Here is a 20,087-nt window from a genome sequence, read left to right on the forward strand (position 1 = left end):
TCGTCCGTTACAGTGATAGTAAAGGCGGGAAAAAATGGCGGTATGGCGTTATGGCGGTATACGGAAAAAAAATCGGCGGGAGAGTTTCGAGGAAAAAGACCGGCAACTCTACCGACTGTTAACTCTTTTCGGCAAAAAAACCCGTTTGCGAATTTTCTTCGGCTTCTTTTGGGCTTTTTTCTTAGATAGTGATTCGTCTTAGACTATAACATAGTCTAAAAAATAACTCGACCTCAATTTCCGTGGACCGGATAACTTTTCCGACGGCCAATTTTCCACGGGCCGGGACTTTTTCGGCGGCCGGATAACTGTTCCGACAGACGGATGACTATTCTGACGAGAATGGACCTTCGGGCCGGAAAATTCCGGAGTTTTCCGGAGCAGCTAACAAACAATATTTTTCCAAAGTCTTTGATTTTTCTCTCCGGAAAATTCCAGAGCTCTTCCGGTGCTTTTTAACACGTTCTAAAAAACCGTCTAAACATGGTTACAAAAAATATTCAAAATATTGATATGATTGTTAAGCCAATAATGAAATTGAATTTGTCACATTATATTCGGAAGCATCACTGGTCGAAGTATCGAAAGTATCTGGAGTTCCGGTGCAGACCAATCGCCGAAAATCTACCTCCAGAACACCAGAAGTGCTCCGGAATCTTTCGGTGTTCAATAGTATGAAACGTCACTTTTTGCTCCGGACGTTTCCGGAGTGCCTGGTGGGTCCTACAACAGTCAAAATCTCTAGCAGCAGTACAAACATGTACAAAACAGACGCAAATATGTCTTTAGAAAGATACAAATATGGCTTAATATTAACTAGCATATCTTTGTTAAGGTTCTTTAGAAGTATTTTGTATCATATTTACAATTTGTTGATGAAACTTCACTTTGTGTGCCATCCAGGCCATTTTGTAAAATTTACACATTAAAAATCCACCTTTAACTTGGTTTTAGGGTCCTGAGACTATAAAGATAAGTGTCATCTTTATCCACTATGCCCAAGCAAGTAGGAATTAGCAAGAAATTCATGTTTTAAGTTGCAATTTTATGTGAATCACAATTAGGCTAAAACTAGGATTTGTTTATATTTGTTATTTAAATTTGTTATTAACTTCAAGGCTAGCAAGTGATTCCGCACCACTACCAGATTTGTCATAATTTTCAGAAAAGCATCTAAAGCGATTTGCCGTAGATTTTGCATCTGGTACTAGCTAGCGATTGATCGTTTCCAAGCTCCACACAAATTTTCAATTACGGTCTCGCTAAATTCCGTAATGTAAACCTTCGAGATATTGAAAATTTTCCCAACCTTCAGAGCTATAGCGTGTCGGATGAAAATTTCACCATCTGGGTGCCAGATAAAACGGAACTCATCACATCATCTCAGCGTCTCATTTGCCTCTCATTTCTCTGACAGAACTTTGCTTCCTGTTGATTTTGATCTTGAATTGTTTTATTTCATCACTTTCGTTTTCAAAAATTATAAGATAACAACATAACAATGAAATATATTCTAAAATCCATCAAAGTTTATGAAACTATTAAAAAAACATGAAAATACCTCCAAAATTAACTATGTGTTCTTGTTGTCTAGGTAACCCTAGAACACATATTTTAAAGAGGGGTGTATAATCAAGAGAAGCGTATTTTCGCGCAGTCGAAGATAGAGGGAAAATTAGTTTCTCCGCGATCTCGTACTCAAATAGTAGGGCGTCGGGCGTGATAAAGAACGGGTGGTTGGACGTCTGAGAGATCTGGGTTCGAGTACGCATGCTCAGAAGAGGCATGCGATGGTTTTAAAAATGGTAGATTTTTTCCAAAACAACATCTCGGGTCGAGGACTCTGGACATCAACCTTACTTACATATACTTTATAATTTCTTTCATGTGATATGACGACGATAAACGGAGACAACAAGCCACGAAGCCCGTAGCCGATCCAGCAAACGACTAACGATCAATTGGGCGAACCGGATATACGAGACCAAACGATACGCGAGTCATCACCGGAACTTATACTCCAGGAAGGAACCAGAACTTACCAAACGATACGATAATATACCAGAATGTGGACAATTGATGTTCAATATTACGGCGCATCCGGCTGGTTCGCAATCACTATTCATTTTGATGAAACAACAATGACATTCAAGCTAGAAAATTTTTATACTGTACTCAACGAGCAAACGCCTTGTATTTTATTCGCTGTCCAGAGTATCCTCAGTGCTGACAAAAGAACCCGAACACCAACATTTAAAGAAAACACTGTGTCTTTTCTTTTTGTTGGTAAGGGAGTTTAAGGGTACTGTTGGGAGTTACTATGGTTCAGAGTTAGAGGAGCAAACAAATGTATTCTTGTTGCCTATAGCATAGTATAAGAAAGCCGCGGCTGGAATGATAACATTTGAATTTCTACTGTTCTATCTCTGTCGTATTTGATGACTATTTGTTGATCAAGAAATAAGTAGTGAAGCATCTTTAATGGTAAACTTTATTAGTTTGTAGTTAATACTTACTTCGCAGTGCGTTTTAGACATTAATGATATGCCCTTGATAATACACTTGCATTATAATATCATTGTGCAGGAAAGATCAACAATAAGAAATTTAAACAAGCACAAAATGGCTGGGCTGAAAGAACTAAAAAATTAATAAGGTGCCTCGAAATGCCTTCACAATATTTCAGTGAAATCTTTCTAGAAATCAATGAAATAGTACATCAAGATAATTCTGTGAAAATTTCAAGCCATCACCTTCAAAATTTATCATTCAAACTGACAGGAAAGTTGTTATCTTGAATATAGTTCTTATAATTTTAATTTTGGCGAGAAACTATCGTTTCCACAAAATACCCCTAAAATATGTCCAAAATCAGTTAAAGTGTTTCATTGTGTACAGATTCAAACATATTCTAGAAATAAAAAATCTTCTTGTGAAGGAAAATAAGAGAAAAATTTCAAAAACTATCTACCAATAATAGACTGACAATCTTGATGTTCTTATAAAGCTCGGAGACAGAGATGGAACAGCAATTAACTGAGAAGACAATGCGGTACATATTCCAGCCGCGGCTTTCTTATACTATGCCTATAGTAACCCTAGAAATTTTCAGAACTCATCTTTCGTGGAGAAAATAAATATCTTACAAGTATATCTTGGCAAAATGTTTTTTCTAGATTTTAGAACACATCATCAAACCATAAAATAGTAATATGTTTATAGATAAATACTGCGATAAAGGTTTTCTAGAAATCACATCATTTGTATGAAAAAATTGAAGGTCGTAACATGTGGTCTCCTATAAGATAAGAACACATATTTCCAAAAAATCTCTCCGCCGGCTGCTTCTGGTTTTTCCTGTGAGAAATAGAAACCAAGTAATGCTATGTATTTAACAAAGATTTAGCGATTACCTTTTATTCAAGAGATGATACCTTTTTTCCAGGCCTTGGATTGGGATTTAAAGAATTGCATAATTTGGGAGAACACTCATATAATTGGGGGACTATTGTAATACAATGTTTCAAAAAAAAACTGGATATGCTTTAAGAATCCATAATTTTCTATAACTAGCAAGTAGCTGTCGTTATGAATGCCCTGCGAACGCATTCATAATCGAGAATGAACGTTTGAAGACCGCATTCCACCAGATCGTTTTATTGGAGCGCCATCCAATAAGCGCACAGCTAGAAATTTATTTTCGCTGAGCACTTGTCTCGTTCCTTTGAAACCATTGTGAGCAGCACAATATCGCAAACGTTTTTACACAAGAAAAAACACCAAAATCAAGTGTTTTTCTTCTCTCTGAAAAAAAAACGAGGTGTACAGCTTAGCGCGCACAGTAAAATATCTTGATATCTCTTGTTTTCGTAGGAACTAATTATCGGAAGATATAAAGCTGTCTATCAAGAGTTGTTGATCTGATTCTTAAAACTAGATGCTTATAAGAACAATATACATGCTCATATTGTGCACTGTCCCTTGTTTACTTTGTAAGAGCTGATTACCGAAAGATATATGGCTGTTTCTCAAGAGTTATTGATTTGATTCTATAAAGTAGGTGCTTATAAGAAAAATAAATAAGCTCATATTATGCGCCGTCCCTTGTTTTTTTGTAAGAACTAATAACCGAACGGTATAACACCGTCTATCAAGAGACGAGATTGCATGATTTGATGCTTATAAAGTAGATGCTTATAAGAAAAATAAAAATGCTCATGTTATGCGTTTCTATTGTTTACTTTGTAAAAACCAAAACGTAAAAATCAATACTACAAGTCGCAACAGAATAGATAAAACGATAGGTGCGCGCGAGCATTTTTTAACCGCGGCGGCCCGCTCAGAATTGGAAGAAACAACAACATCATAAACATAAATATTTTTCTGGCGAACAAGCGCACTATGTGAAGCAACAAAAGACCCTGCGGGGCAATAATCGGCTAGTTCGCAACACGGGTCACGGGTCACGGGGCATACAAGTTCAGACCGGAAAAAATATAACGATATCATGACGTATAATTCATTACACGTACTATATAACACATGTAATAGTACTGGTATAGTATGTCTGAAACAATTATATAACTTATCGGCCATTCTTTACACCGGCCCTTATTGGCGTTATTTTTGTTAAAAGGGCCGGGGTAAAAGGGGCCGGCGTAAAAAGGGCCGATAAGGTACGAATAGTATTATCATGAAAATATTGTCAACAAAATCATAAAATATAAGGCCTCTGAATCAATTTATAGCAAAATGTTTTTTGATGCTCAATAGATGCTAATTATGTGACTGGATATAGATTGAATAACGATTAAATGCTGCAAGATACTGGTTTTAGAACACTAGCGTAGACAGGAAGGGTGCAAAATCTGTGAAGGAGAGCAGATTTTTATGACACTGTAATTATATATTCACAGTATTAGTAGAAAATTACTGTGTCATGAAAATCTGCTCTCCTACACAAATTTTGCGGCCCACCTGTCTACGCTACTGAAAGAGATACTCGAGTACAATTACGTTATTTGGATTAGAAATTCATAATGGTAGGCGGAAAATTATTGACACATTTATAAAGTACCATCTTTTTTTCGTTATTATCCATTTAAAATTATATTCATAATCAAGGTGATGGAGGGGGATATAATGAGATATGACTTAACAATAGCCGTACTATCATTTTCTTGAGAAAAGCTCGGTTTTCAAGCGATGGAAATTGTAATATGTATATTACTTACGTATAACATATAACATACATTTATTCATTTATTTTATGCAATGGATTTCCCTTCGCAGGCATTTCTGCCTCTCCGAAAGGATCTACAATAAAGTTGTTTAGAAAAAATTCGTTATGTTAAGTCCGGAATTCCAAAGTTCTTTTCTATCCTGCTTGGTTGCTGGAATCTTTGCGTTCTTTCTTTCCATGCTTCGTCCAGGTTAACCTTGAATTGGAACACGGTTTTGGATTTGACGACGTCGGCTGGTAGATTATTCCAAGGACCAATTGTTCGAAAATTCTGGGATTCGCTCAACGAGTTGAAGGTCGTGTTCATGGTTCCTTGTGACACGCGTCTGGTGCTGAAAGATTTTGTGTAGTGAAGATCTATCGTAGACGTTGAAATATTTATATATTTTAGTCATATCGTTCCGCGTTCTGGAACATAAACTTGTGTCGTGGACGATTTTTTATTTAATTTTCGTATATTAAAAGGCTAGAATCTTCAATACTGATAATTAGCATGTTCATAGCAAACTTGAGTTCTACTAAAAAGTCTTATTTCATCGGGCGAGCTTAGAATTTCTTTTGATACATTTTAAAAAAGAAATCAAAAGACTTTAACGACCAATTACCGACACATTCAACTCCTGTTTTTCTTTATACCTCCATGATTTCATATTGTACCGTACAAATACAAGACTGCGTTAAAAAAAAGGGTCTGGTAAGCGACAGATCATATTTTGATTGTACAACTTTATGATAAGAAATGTTTTCTTTTCGCTTGCAATAGACCTCTTTATAAATGTTGTCACGAATATCACTTGCATCGGTTTCAAAAATCTCCATGGCTCCCTTGAGACATTAAGTGATTTGTTTATGAATTGAAAGTAGTTGTAATAAAATCCGCTGGGAGTTAATCACCTTGACAATAATTTCAAAACGAGGCAAGTGATGTTCGTGACGTAATTTATGAAAAGGTCTACAGTATACAATAAAACTTAAAAAGAAAACAAAGAAATGGAGATAGAAATTTTTCTTAGCCTGTGTTTGAGAAATATTCTCGACTGGAGTTACTTAACTTTTACCTAACTTGAAAACTTCTTTTTACAGTATGGCATTATTACGAAAATCATAAAGCGTTTATTTCTTTAATTTCAGAATTGCAAAGATATTCCGATGAGAAAGACACTATCCTTGAATTTAGCAGTTCTGGATCAGAAGTAGTAAACCAACCAGCACTAGAAGACACATTATCAAAGAAGCAACCTGGGAGTACTCCCGAGAAAAGGATGACCGACTTGACTGATTGTTAAGAGGCATTCTTCCGTGCATGGCGCCTTTTCAAGAAGCACTCTGAAGGGCTGAAGAATATCATGCCCCAAGACCAGACGGTATTCTTTCGACCATCTATGGCTCCGTTAAAATCAAGTCTTCATCTTTGGTTTTCTTCGAGGCAAAAAAAATACCATACAAATCAATTAACACTCTGAACAAGAATCCAGATCCAGCTGACAATTTCAAATAATATAATATAAAAGAAAGTCCGAAAATGTTCATTTTGACTTTTCAATACATGAAAAACAACAAAGTGAGTGTTTTTTAAATTACAATATTTCGTACTCAACAAGGTCCTTCACAAACTGTTTGGTTATATTGGTTTATCTTTAGAAAAAGTTTTAAACACAAAAGATATTCTCCCAGATAAAAATTTTCAGCCCATGATACAGACCTAAAATTTGTGACAGATTATTATGACTTTTATTACGCAAAGAGCCCAAAAATAACGCCAACAAGGGCCGGCTAAAAAGAGCCGATAAAGTAGTTTTGAAATTTGAAAATACCATGATTCACGTCTTTACGAAATTACCAAGAAAAAGAGAGAAAAAGTTTGTTGATATTTTTCAAGTTGACGATAAACCAGTCATCACACTTTACTCGTACAGTACTCGTTCAAAAATAGTATATATTTTAGTCATATCGTTCCGCCCTTGTCTATATACAAGCGTCGGAAGATCGAGTCTGCGCAAACGTTCTTGGTGTTCTAAGTTTCTCGCTCTCCTTTGAACATTTTCTACGGCTGTGATATTTCTCTTCAAGTACTTAAGGTGTCCAGACTGCTTGGCCATATTCAAGGTGATGACGAACGTGCATTGTTGGCCTATAGGGCCTTGAAAATATCTTTATTTAGGTAGAAGCTTCTGCGAATTAAACCAACAATACTATTTGCCTTATTAACCTTGGTTGTGATGCGCAGTTCGAAGGATAGTGGCTCGCCAAATGTAACCCCGAGGTCTTTCTCTTCTTCCACATGTTCAAGTATTTGGCCATTGAGGTTATATGCGGATGTGCATGAACGATGTTGCGGAATTTACCGAGTGTTGATACATGGCATACATACATATAGCACTAAAAGTGCATTATTGATAATATAAGCTTATAATATGATATGTAATGTTGCGGTATTTTCTGGTCTGCGTTGTACACGACGCAAACTTCGAAAGCACGTGGAAAGCACGTGGCTAGATTTTGACGGTTTAGATAGTCATACTACGTGGATAAAATACTTTCTAATTGATTTTTTCGATAATTTTTAGCGTTTTAAAAACGTTTTCTGTTTGAATTACTTTGATTAGAGCTGCAGCGTCACCCCGTGCCCTGTGCCCCGTTACCCGTAACCCGTGCCCCGTAACCTGTGCCCCGTGACCCGCGTTTCAAATTAGCCGCGTCACAGGGCCGTTTAGTCCGTTTCCAAAATTTTGACGAAAAATAATAATATATAGTCAAAAACAACCTTTATCACCTGCGCGTACTAAAAAATTTTAGATGCTACTGGAAGTTTCCAGAAACCATGCCTGTAAAATTTGGAATTTGGAATTGCAATGGAAAGAAACTAGATCCATCTTCTGGCAATGCGAAATTAGATTACATGGATAGCCACAATGACGTGGTCAAGAAATACGGTGAATCATTTGCAATTGTTGATGTAATTATGACGAAATTCTACAAATTTATACTGTGATTGTACTGGAAAATGTCGTCGACAAAGATTGGCAAATTTTCCATTCATGTTTCAATAAATAGGATCTCTTCCACAGATCACATTTTACAAACTACTCGTCTCAGACGATTTTTCCGTCTCAGTATAAATGGAACTATTGTATAAAAAACCATTTCATCACCATACAGTGAAAGAAGTTATTAAGTGTGTGATATGAATCGTGTGTGCAAATTTCGTGATTCATCATAGTGTAGGTACATTGTGGGAGACGAGAGATTGGGTATGCATCTATCATCCGTGAACACACTACCGAGGAGATGGTATCATATTTCGTTATCAACTCCAGTTCTCTTATAGACACCCCAAAGACTTGATCCCCAGATGGTGTGTTCCATCGAATTCAAGGCCACTCTGCTCACTCTGCCATCGGTTAAGCGTTGCCAAGAATTTCCTGTTGGATTTTCTTCCGTTACGCCTAAGAGAAAGATTTAATTAATTTCCTAGATTTCACTCCAAATTTTGAACAAATTTAGTCAATTCAATGCCATGAAATTGCTTACAAGTTAACATGATAGTGGGCCTTGACCCGTCTACATTTTTTCAAAGAAAAAAAGAATCTTTGTATGCTTATTGTCATTCATCAGAAGAGTGGCTCCCTTACCAATGCGAACATTTACAAACATCCAAGGATCGACGGCCATCACCAGTCCATCACCAGCACTGATCCACACGAAAGCCCCATCTACATTCTGCCATGCATCTCCATCGCCTCCCTCGCTGTCCCGAGTGTTTGTTCGATATTTCACTCGCCCTGTTGTTGTTACGAGTGAAAAACATTAAGTTTTTTATATCCTGAGCCGTTCTTTTCTTTTAAAGAAAATTCTTTGTCCAAGCTTTTGGGGGAAACCCCTTCACAAAACATTATTCAAAACAAATTGATTCTTTTTATTTCGAATGAGCTATAGCTTGAAAAATCAGATGTGATTATGTAGAAATACAATTGATAATGTATTCAATATCGCCCATGTCTGTCGCTAAAAAGGAAGTCCCTATGATGTACCTGCGAAATCCAAAGCCCAAACACCAGCTAAGCCTACAGTAACTTGTTTCAAGTTCATGTTGTAAGGAATATGCTTCCATGATGAACCTGAAATAACATGAGAATGAAATAGCTCTAAAATATTTTAGTGAGATTGAATGATCACACAGTCCTATTTTCTTTACAAAGTAAAAGCCTTACGGGGAATTAGTTCCTTTGAGGTTTAGTTTTCCTCTCCGTCTACTATGAATGAGAAAAACTACAAAATCAATTGCAAATGTCACAAGGACGTTTTACCTCTTGGATTTGTCAAAGTGACATCTTGCCGATGGTACACTTTAGTTGTGGAGGAAGCCCAGATATCATTGCTGGCAGAATTGACAGAAACGGTGGTCAGTTTATCTCCAGCAGGTTGTGGTACTGGTTCCCATGTGTTGCCAGCTGGGTTTTCATCCGACATTCCTACAATATGGAAAGACAATTTTTTATATAAGATGTAAATAAAATTCAAGATTTAGGAGTCTGATTCGAATCCAAAATATAACATCATAGTTCCGCCCTTCTTAATAGGGAGGTCAGTTTTATGACTGACCAAAGACCTCTTGAAAAGATTTATTCGACCCTCGCTAATGTTGGAACTAGATCCATCTAGTGTTTCGATGTGGGAAAAGTCTCTTCTTTTTCTGAAGTCATAGGGGAGATTTTTCAAAGGAAGTGTATTATTCTTTAGCCATCTTACCTGTTCTGGAGAATATTCCAAAAGGGTTGATTCCCCAAACGATATCGATTCCAACACTCACTTCTTTCATTGTTCCACCTAAGAAGGTAAATGTTTATTTTCAGAAACAGCAAAGTTTTCGTCTATAAGGGCCGATTTGTTCAAATTTTGAACTGGGAAAGAGTTGTTTAGTTGACAAATAAGTGCAATTAGGCTCACTTTTGTAATTCCAATAATTATTTGAGGTTTCAGAAATAATGCAAAATATATCGGCATTTTAGGGTGCAGACAGTGTATAACACAATTTGAAAAATTTGGCGCTCATCGACTCGGCTATTGCGCGGAAGAAAAAATCGTCTCAGAAGCAAAGTTACGGAAAGGAACGCGATAGTCTGTTGGAAAATGAGAAAACAGTGAACTTCAACCCAAAAATTGAAAGGGTAGAGTATCTTATTTCGATTATTCCACGTACCTACTTTTACCCATTTCCCCTTCGTATTCTCACTGTCATCATAAGTATCAGATAAATAATATGGTACATTTCGAATGACACCCCAAACACCTGCTTGTCCAACGCCCAATGATTCTAACTGTCCTGGTACAGTGATCCAATTCAAGCCCATTCCACGAGCTGAAAAGAAATTTAAAGAGCCATAAAGTACATTCAAACTGCATATAGTCCCTAAGATTTATAGAAAATGAACCTTAAATCAGAAGTTTAGCTTACAGAAGACTTTGGAAAAGCTTATTTTGACTAAAGTTGAATGTTACCGGTTATTAGATCCAGATAAGGACAAAGTCAGTTTTTTGCTGCATTGAAAACAAAACTAGACGTATGATAATAGATTTTTTTATAAAATAAGAAACTGTTTCATAATCTATAGAAAAGCATACCGTATTTGTCAGATGGAATCCGATAATAAGTTGCACCGTAACGGTTTGTACCCCACAACCATCCATTAGCACTGCTACTTGAAATCTCCCTGAGAGCACCTCCAATAATTTGCCACATCTCTCCTGTTGGATTTTCTTCACTGATTCCTTGGAAATTTTCAAAGTGATAGTTTTCAAAATTGCGAACTTTTCCGCAAAAGAAATAAAAAGGTTACGAAACGGACATTGGATTCGGAAACTTTCCTTCAACTTATCTAATAATACTTCTCAGATCACCAATCAAAACTACTTACCGATACGAACATAGATCAAGTCATTTTTGGTGATTGCCCACACTGCTCCATAACCAACACTAATTTTAGCCAAATCATTGCGTGGCACGGCTTCCCAACCTTCACCTATAGAAAATGTTAGCTTTCAATACGAGAGTAAAGAGTCACTGAACTTTCTTCAAACCCTTTATATAATATCTCTGGATGAGACAAGTCAGAATCAGAATCTGAAAACAGACGCTCGATTAATATCTTTCATTATTATATACCCGTAGGCAAAAACAGCCATTGAATAATTCCTGATATACCACGGTATTATACCACAGTAGAATTTTTTTTTTCAAACTTTTTTTCGAAACTTGATTTTTTGTCACTTTTATTTTGTTGCTTTTAAAGGGAGACAATAAAAGAGTTCAATTGTGAATTTCGTGAACAATTGAATGACTTTAAATCATTAAAATCAAAAGCAATTAAAAAGAAAAAACATTCGAATGTTCGATTTGTGTAAGTATTTTGTGTGAATCTCTCTACAAAATAGAAACTTATAACTTGTTTTCGTCTTTGGGCATATAATAAAACATATATTCAATAGGTTTACGTTGGTTATTGGATTTATTAACCCTCGGTGATGAATATTCAACTCGGCTTCGCCTCGTTGAATATTACACCACCTCGGGTTAATAAATCTCAATAACCATCTTTTACCTATTGAATATTTGCTTAATATTTGGGACCTAGAAGCTGTCTCTTTTTATAATCAGCTTGAAGATTTTTTTATATCTGTTCTTAGCAAAAAAAACTGAAAAGATTTCAAAAGAAAATAGATCAAAAACATGGATGAAGCCTCACCCAATGGTGTCCAGAAGTTAGCTCCATTGGTCACTACTACTTTTAATTTTTCCCAAGCGTTGATTTTTGCTGCAGTGCACGCCACATTGTTATTACTGACCATCATCAGGTAACGGTCGTTGGTACATTTCAATGCGACGAGACCGCCATCCAGAACTGTAACCTGCGCGTTAAAGAATAGAGCTTACAGAGTTTGTGATGTTGGTTCACGTGAGAAATTCCATTGGAAATGAGAACCGAAGCAATTCCCCTTTCATAAGCATACATTGACACGTTAATCTGAACTTTTCAATTTTTCAATAGTTTCTAAAAAAGTACCTTGAGGTGTGATGTCGCTTGAATTTGTGCTTGTTTTGCAGCGAGTGCGCCATTACTCTCCAAGTTTAAATATAAACCAGTTGAAACTGATTTCAATGCAATCGTGAAATCGCCAAGAAAGGCCACCTCAAACTCTTCACCAGATCCTAATTGAAAAAGTTACATAAAGTGAATTCGTAAATTTTTCTTCATATGTATGGAGCCACGCCCGGCGGAACAACCATAAAAGTGGAGGAGCTAAAGGACCTAAATCAGATAGAATTCACCATTTTTCTACAAAGTGGCCTACCTGCCCGCTTCCGCTGGGCCTGGGAGCTGAATTGTTACAAAGACAGTATCAATCAAAACTTGGCTTTGGATATATCTAAATAAAACTTTACCGTACCACAAACCAAACAACGAGCTGGGTTACGTACATGTACACTCGAATCATCCACCAGTCATCCTCAAACAGATTCCACTGTCTATCCAGAACAGGCTATCAAATTTATCTTCAAACGAAGATATATTCAACGCAACCGTCCCGTATTACGAAGACGCCCTGAAACGATCCGGGCACAACCATAAATTCGAGTACACGCCTAAACAAAACCACAATCGTCGACGTAAAAACAGAAAAAGAAACATCATATGGTTAAATCCACCGTTCAATAACAACGTTGCAACAGATATCGGTCGACAATTCCTGAATCTTGTCAATAAGCACTTCCCCAGAGGTCACAAATTCAATAGAATCTTTAACAAGAACAGTATAAAGGTCAGCTACAGTTGTATGCCAAATATGAAATCGATAATCAACATGCATAACAAAAAAGTTCTGTCTACCAACGAAAACACAAACGAAAACCAGACCTGTAACTGTACACAGAGATAGCTATGTCCCATGCAGCAGAACTGCCTGGTAAAAAGTATCGTTTACGAAGCAACAGTCACCAGCGATTTACTAAACTACGGAGAGAGAAAATACATTGGACTTTGTGAAAGTACGTTTAAAAAAAGATTCACCAGCCACAAGTCAAACTTCAACCTAGAAAGATACCGCAACAACACAGCTTTATCCGCTGAAGTATGGCGTATCAAAGACCTAAACCGCGAACCAACCGTATCCTGGCGAACCATTCGCAAATCCAAAGCATTTACTCCAGATACCAAACGATGCAATTTGTGTCTTGCCGAGAAATTCGAGATCGCGAACTATCCTGGCAAGAACTTACTGAATAAGAGATCAGAAATTATTGCCAAATGTAGACACAGACGAAAATTTCAGCTTGATATCTTTATACCGCCTGATGACGTTCAAATGTGACGTCATAAATATTTTTTGAAGACAACATATTGTATTTTATTTTCTAACGTTATCTCATTTCACTGAAGCCTGTGCACCATGAAACTCTGAGTTTGAAACAAAGATATTGTGTCAACTCTTTATTATAAATAAAACTTTCTTCACATGCTTACCAATTTCAGTTTGTCGATTGACAGCAACATCGCCATCGATTCCCAGGTATTTGTAGTGATGACCAAACAATGCAATCCTTGTCACCGTGTTTCCTGAGGAGTTAAAAAATCATTCAACTTTTACGTTCATAATTGTAAGTCAAAAATGATTCAAAGAAACACCTTTTCTTTGGGTGTGACAAACTTTGACTCAAAGATAAAAAAATGTTTTTCTAGTGTGAAGATGGTAATATTAAATACACTAAGCCACTCAGATTCTCCAGTACAAGATGCTATCAAACAGCCATCTTGGCAGCTCACCTCTTCCGTATTTATCAGCAGAATCTGACCGATAGACAGTGTTTCCTGATGGAGTGATCCCCCAAACGCCTGCTTCCCCTGCCGCTACATACTGCAACTTGCCATTTACCTTCACCCATTCCTCACCTAAGATTTAAACACACCATTGTCAAATCAAGGTGAGTGTTCTGCACTGTTTGCTCTGTATTTAATCAATTGGGTTGTAAATGTCATTACAATAGTGGAAATCATTTGAAATAAGTTGATTTGATACGAATGAGTTTTAATTCTCAATTTAAACTACTCTTTTTCCGAGCTGTCTGTGACAAAATAATGGTATTTAAAAGTTTAAAGACGCATTAAGTGAGTTACAATGAATTAGAATGAGAACAGGGAATTGAAGTCAAAAAGATCCTTCCTCTTTAAGAACTAATAATAATGTCAACGTACCATAGGGAGTTTCTTCGTCAATGCCCTCTCGATAATAAACATCATTAGAAGTGGAGACCACCCAAACCTCATCGGTATCAGAAGAAACACTGATTTGTGTGAACGAAACACCTGCTGGTGCATCTAGTTCTTTCCAGGAATCGCCACGAGGATCATCTTCTCTCACCCCTGGTGGCAAGAGAATACAAATGTAATTAGTAGTAGGGTATCGCATGTTGGCGGAATCTTTCATCTCGCTTTCTTATCACGAGTTTATCTTAAGCTACAGTTCTTCTAGACTTTGGCGACAATTTTTTTATGGTTCAGTTTCTCTGGTTGAGCGTGAACTGCTTAGAAAGTATGAGTTACGTCCGAGATGACTCTTCACCATGATAATTAAGCTTGCTACGCTCGCTGTCATTCTTGAGAAATCAAATGTATTTTTACTTTTATAAACGATAATATTTGTATAAACAATTTCTTGTATTTTCCAAGGAAAAGAAACATTAGTATTTTCTTTTAAATCGTCAACATGATAAATATAAGAAATCTGATTGGCTAAAAACATGTACATAAATGCTGTATTTCATCATGGAGGTATAAAGAAACAGGAGAAGTATGCTATTGTGAACAAGCTCGCCCTACGATTAAAAAAGTTAATCTCATATATCGTGCATTTTAATGAGCTCTTTTATCCATTGGTGAAATCTTATTGGCTCATTGAAGCTTTAAAATTAGTTGAGACGAGATTCATTGTTTCTGACATCAGTGTAAGAAAATATTTGGACTAAAAAAAGGCCTGTAAACTTGGCAATCCCTCGTCAAATAATAAGATTTTTCGATCAATGTTTTCTTTAAGGTGAACTCTATTGCTTGATACTTTCCTCAAAAATTCTCCAGCGACTTTATGTCTACAAATTGAGTCTGAAATTATGTGTGCTTATATAGAACTTTTCATTTTCTGGCTTGAGAAAATATCTTCTCAAAACAAAATTGAACGGATAACAAAATGGAACATAAACTTGTGTCGTGGACGATTTTTTATTTAATTTTCGTATATTAAAAGGCGAGAATCTTCAATACTGATAATTAGCATGTTCATAGCAAACTTGAGTTCTACTAAAAAGTCTTATTTCATCAGGCGAGCTTAGAATTTCTTTTGATACATTTTAAAAAAGAAATCAAAAGACTTTAACGACCAATTACCGACACATTCAACTCCTGTTTTTCTTTATACCTCCATGATTTCATATTGTACCGTACAAATACAAGACTGCGTTAAAAAAAAGGGTCTGGTAAGCGACATATCATATTTTGATTGTACAACTTTATGATAAGAAATGTTTTCTTTTCGCTTGCAATAGACCTCTTTATAAATGTTGTCACGAATATCACTTGCATCGGTTTCAAACAATCTCCATGGCTCCCTTGAGACATTAAGTGATTTGTTTATGAATTGAAAGTAGTTGTAATAAAATCCGCTGGGAGTTAATCACCTTGACAATAATTTCAAAACGAGGCAAGTGATGTTCGTGACGTAATTTATGAAAAGGTCTACAGTATACAATAAAACTTAAAAAGAAAACAAAGAAATGGAGATAGAAATTTTTCTTAGCCTGTGTTTGAGAAATATTCTCGAATGAGTTACTTAACTTTTACCTAACTTGAAAACTTCTTTTTACAGTATGGCATTATTACGAAAATCATAAAGCGTTTATTTCTTTAATTTCAGAATTGCAAAGATATTCCGATGAGAAAGACACTATCCTTGAATTTAGCAGTTCTGGATCAGAAGTAGTAAACCAACCAGCACTAGAAGACACATTATCAAAGAAGCAACCTGGGAGTACTCCCAGAGAAAGGATGACCGACTTGACTGATTGTTAAGAGGCATTCTTCCGTGCATGGCGCCTTTTCAAGAAGCACTCTGAAGGGCTGAAGAATATCATGCCCCAAGACCAGACGGTATTCTTTCGACCATCTATGGCTCCGTTAAAATCAAGTCTTCATCTTTGGTTTTCTTCGAGGCAAAAAAAACCATACAAATCAATTAACACTCTGAACAAGAATCCAGATCCAGCTGACAATTTCAAATAATATAATATAAAAGAAAGTCCGAAAATGTTCATTTTGACTTTTCAATACATGAAAAACAACAAAGTGAGTGTTTTTTAAATTACAATATTTCGTACTCAACAAGGTCCTTCACAAACTGTTTGGTTATATTGGTTTATCTTTAGAAAAAGTTTTAAACACAAAAGATATTCTCCCAGATAAAAATTTTCAGCCCATGATACAGACCTAAAATTTGTGACAGATTATTATGACTTTTATTACGCAAAGAGCCCAAAAATAACGCCAACAAGGGCCGGCTAAAAAGAGCCGATAAAGTAGTTTTGAAATTTGAAAATACCATGATTCACGTCTTTACGAAATTACCAAGAAAAAGAGAGAAAAAGTTTGTTGATATTTTTCAAGTTGACGATAAACCAGTCATCACACTTTACTCGTACAGTACTCGTTCAGAGGATTTTCTACGAAAAATCTGAACTCGAAAAATATATCCCATATTGTAATCGGTACCGTGTGATAACTATTACGTATATTTGATGGAATATTAATTAAAACGTTTTCCTGTATTTTCCAAGTAAAATTAATTAGAAAAAGTCTTATGTTATATCTTCCGAGGAAATTTACCGTTAGCAATTTGCTGTATTTTTTAAATTTTTAAAGATAAAAGACATTTCTTGTATTTGGCAGTAGAAACAAAACCTAAAGAAAATTCTTGTATTTTTAAGGAAAATCGAGCAATACAATTTCTTGTATTTTCCAAGGAAAATATTACATGAGACACGAGAAAAAGGTTAAAAATGGTAGAGTTATGTTGAAAGCAAATCGAATCGAAACTACCATTTTCCTAAATCTACCTTGCAAGGAAGGAAAATCTTGTATTGCTAAAATCAACCACAATCAAGATTACCTTGTAAACCTATTCTTATGCTATGAGTGTTCAGCCATCGTGGCTAGCTATTGTGGGCTGAGACTGCAGAGATTCGAGGGTGACTCTGAAATAGCTTCTCTTGAATAGCTTTGAAAATTTGAAAATTAGATATTTAAAAAGGAAAAAGAAAAACAGAATGAGTGTTTAATTTCAAAGTGCACTTAAAAATGTTCAAAAAAGAAGATTAGAAAAACGAAAAAAATAAATGTTTTCACGGCTTTCATTTTAAGGCTAAAAATTGACCAATTGAAAGATCATTACAGAAAAGGCACGAAAAAGATTTTCCGTCTGCTTTAAAATCGCTAGCGAAAAATCTTCATGCAAGAATGGGAGAGTTCCGATTTAAGCATATCATAATATAAATGTCTTTAGGATCCTCCACAAGAACGATATTGCTTTTGACTCAATATGAAAATCAGATTTGCGCCAATAAATACCTTCTCGAACGATGACTTTATTCTCTTCAGTGATAGCCATGACCAAGTTGATTCCACATGCAAGGTCCTTGATCCTCAGTGAGGCTTGAGGTTAAATAAGAAAAGAGAAATATTGTTCGTTGTCATTGTGTGATATATGGTTTTGTATTTTGCACAATATACACAAAGGGAACTTTTATCAGGGATTCAGCTGAAAGTATCATATAATTACTTACGGATTCTATGCCACGTTGATCCTGCCATGTTCTCATTATTGATACCAAGGCGCACCCAGACATCCTTTGTAGTGATTTCGCGGCCCCAAACAGCGTACGCACCAACACTGATCTTGTCGTATCTTCCATGGACACCCCTCCACTGACCAAGCACTCGCGAACCTATCACGTAAAGTAAACATGATGGAAATACAGAAATCAAAACAGCTTGTGTTTCGGGGAATCAAACTTATTGATTTTCATTTCCATCATAACATAATCAATGCAAGAGCATTTTAATTTACCAAATTCTTTTCTTTCTTCTTCTTCATATATACAAAGGAAATTGTTGTTCCACTCTGGTGTGGACGGTTCGTAAATGCGCAAACAGTGTTCACTATCCTCCTCAATGTTCCCATCTGTGATGAATTCAAACTCGTCCGGGAAATCTTCCGAGACGCAAAGATAATTTTTTTCCCCTGTCACCTAATGACGAACAGATAAAGAGAAAAAAGATTTTATCAAGAGAGATAAATAAAAGCTCATCGTTAAAAAAACCTATTATTTAGGAATTTTAGAATCAATGTGAAAAATGTCATGCTTAGATTAAATAAATCCCAGCGTGCGTCAGATGCTGCCATTACGGATGCAAATATTTTGAAACGAAATAGAACTTAGTACCGATCTTGTACCCAGGGCATTTTGTATCACTTTTTGATTTCACTGATGGGCGTGATACCTTCCACAGGCGCTATCAACATCGGTATTGCTATCAATCATCAAAAAGCGAACTAAGGAACTGAGTTTGACTTATTATATATACAAAGAATTTATGAAGGTCGGATGAAACGAAATAAAAAAGACCTCATCATCAGGTTCTTCAAAATGAATGCAATATTTTCCATCCAAATCTACTTCTACGGCATCAATGTCATCAACTGAAAGACAATGGGAAATTATATTGGTTACAAGCCTATCGCTGTACTGGTTGAAAATCATCAGAAATCAAATTAGTTCTCGTTTTGGAATACATTATAAATAATGTATTGATGTTTAAAAACAAAACACAATTTTGCACATCTTTGACTATTGCAAAAATAATTAACCATATTCCAAATTACATACCATTTTGTTTCCATTCGAAGCCAGGCGATTTCATACCAGCAGACAATTTAACGCAGAGATAATTGTTGTTCCATCCAGGTGCTGTATCAGTCAACTTGACACAAGTGTGGTCTGCTACTGGTCCTGTGTGGCTGTACTTGTAATCCTTTGGAAAGGTTGGATAGTTGTTGGCTTGTTGGCAACACACTGCTGTGGTAAAAACAACCACCAGAGCAAATGTGATCTTCCACTCCATTTCTATAAATTACTTCCTAGGTGACAATGGAAAATTTTAACATTTTTTTAGAATGATCTTATGAGAAAGTAGGTACCTACGGCCGAAATCCTATAAAGACTAGTTTAAACCAAGCCTAATTTTTCGCCTTTTTGTAATTCACAAAATGCTGGTCGTTGCACTGACGTCGATGGATGTATTCAAAATGGTGAACAATTACAGACTTCAAAAGGTTTCTCTTGGAGAGTGTAAAACAAATTCTTAATAATGTTACCAACCGCTGTATAATGACAACGCTAAGCAAAATAATAATACTGTACAAAAATATAAATATGTGCAAATTCTGGTAAATTCTAAGTAGAGCGATACAAAAAGTCCGAAAATATTATTCATGTTAAATTTAGTCTACAAAGTGCAATGATAAAAAAATCAAAGCAACTTCAACATATCGCCTCCAGAACGGATTGATTACTGGATACATTTCTGATTTTCTGATTTTACCTTCTTAAAAACTTAAAAAGAGGTTTTTGGGAAAGGAATTGTTTTTTCTCAATAAAAAACAGTTGTGAAACTGTGTAAAGATTACAAATAATTGACAATGTAGTGCTGTGAGGTTTCATTTATCGAACCAGTTATCAGGTTGATAG

The 20,087-nt window shown here is 35.9% G+C and overlaps 1 protein-coding gene across 1 annotated transcript; it reads right to left on the reverse strand.

Moving 5' to 3' along the window:
• Positions 1 to 8,171: 8,171 nt before the first annotated feature.
• LOC136819123 (tectonin beta-propeller repeat-containing protein 2-like) lies at positions 8,172 to 19,488 on the reverse strand. Its single transcript, XM_067075293.1, has 18 exons — positions 19,227 to 19,488; positions 18,966 to 19,039; positions 18,407 to 18,587; positions 18,123 to 18,284; positions 17,908 to 17,991; positions 14,491 to 14,658; positions 14,062 to 14,187; positions 13,762 to 13,854; positions 12,304 to 12,449; positions 11,986 to 12,148; positions 11,158 to 11,262; positions 10,865 to 11,011; positions 10,443 to 10,601; positions 9,992 to 10,069; positions 9,550 to 9,714; positions 9,274 to 9,360; positions 8,875 to 9,024; positions 8,172 to 8,688 (listed from the first exon to the last, which is right to left on the reverse strand). The coding sequence occupies exons 1-18, from the start codon at positions 19,459 to 19,461 to the stop codon at positions 8,537 to 8,539; spliced, it is 2,475 nt and encodes an 824-aa protein (XP_066931394.1). The 5' UTR covers positions 19,462 to 19,488; the 3' UTR covers positions 8,172 to 8,536.
• Positions 19,489 to 20,087: the final 599 nt, after the last annotated feature.

This window comes from Clytia hemisphaerica, unplaced genomic scaffold, assembly GCF_902728285.1.
Source record: "Clytia hemisphaerica strain Z4C2 unplaced genomic scaffold, Clytia hemisphaerica genome assembly, whole genome shotgun sequence".
Classification (NCBI taxonomy): domain Eukaryota; kingdom Metazoa; phylum Cnidaria; class Hydrozoa; order Leptothecata; family Clytiidae; genus Clytia; species Clytia hemisphaerica.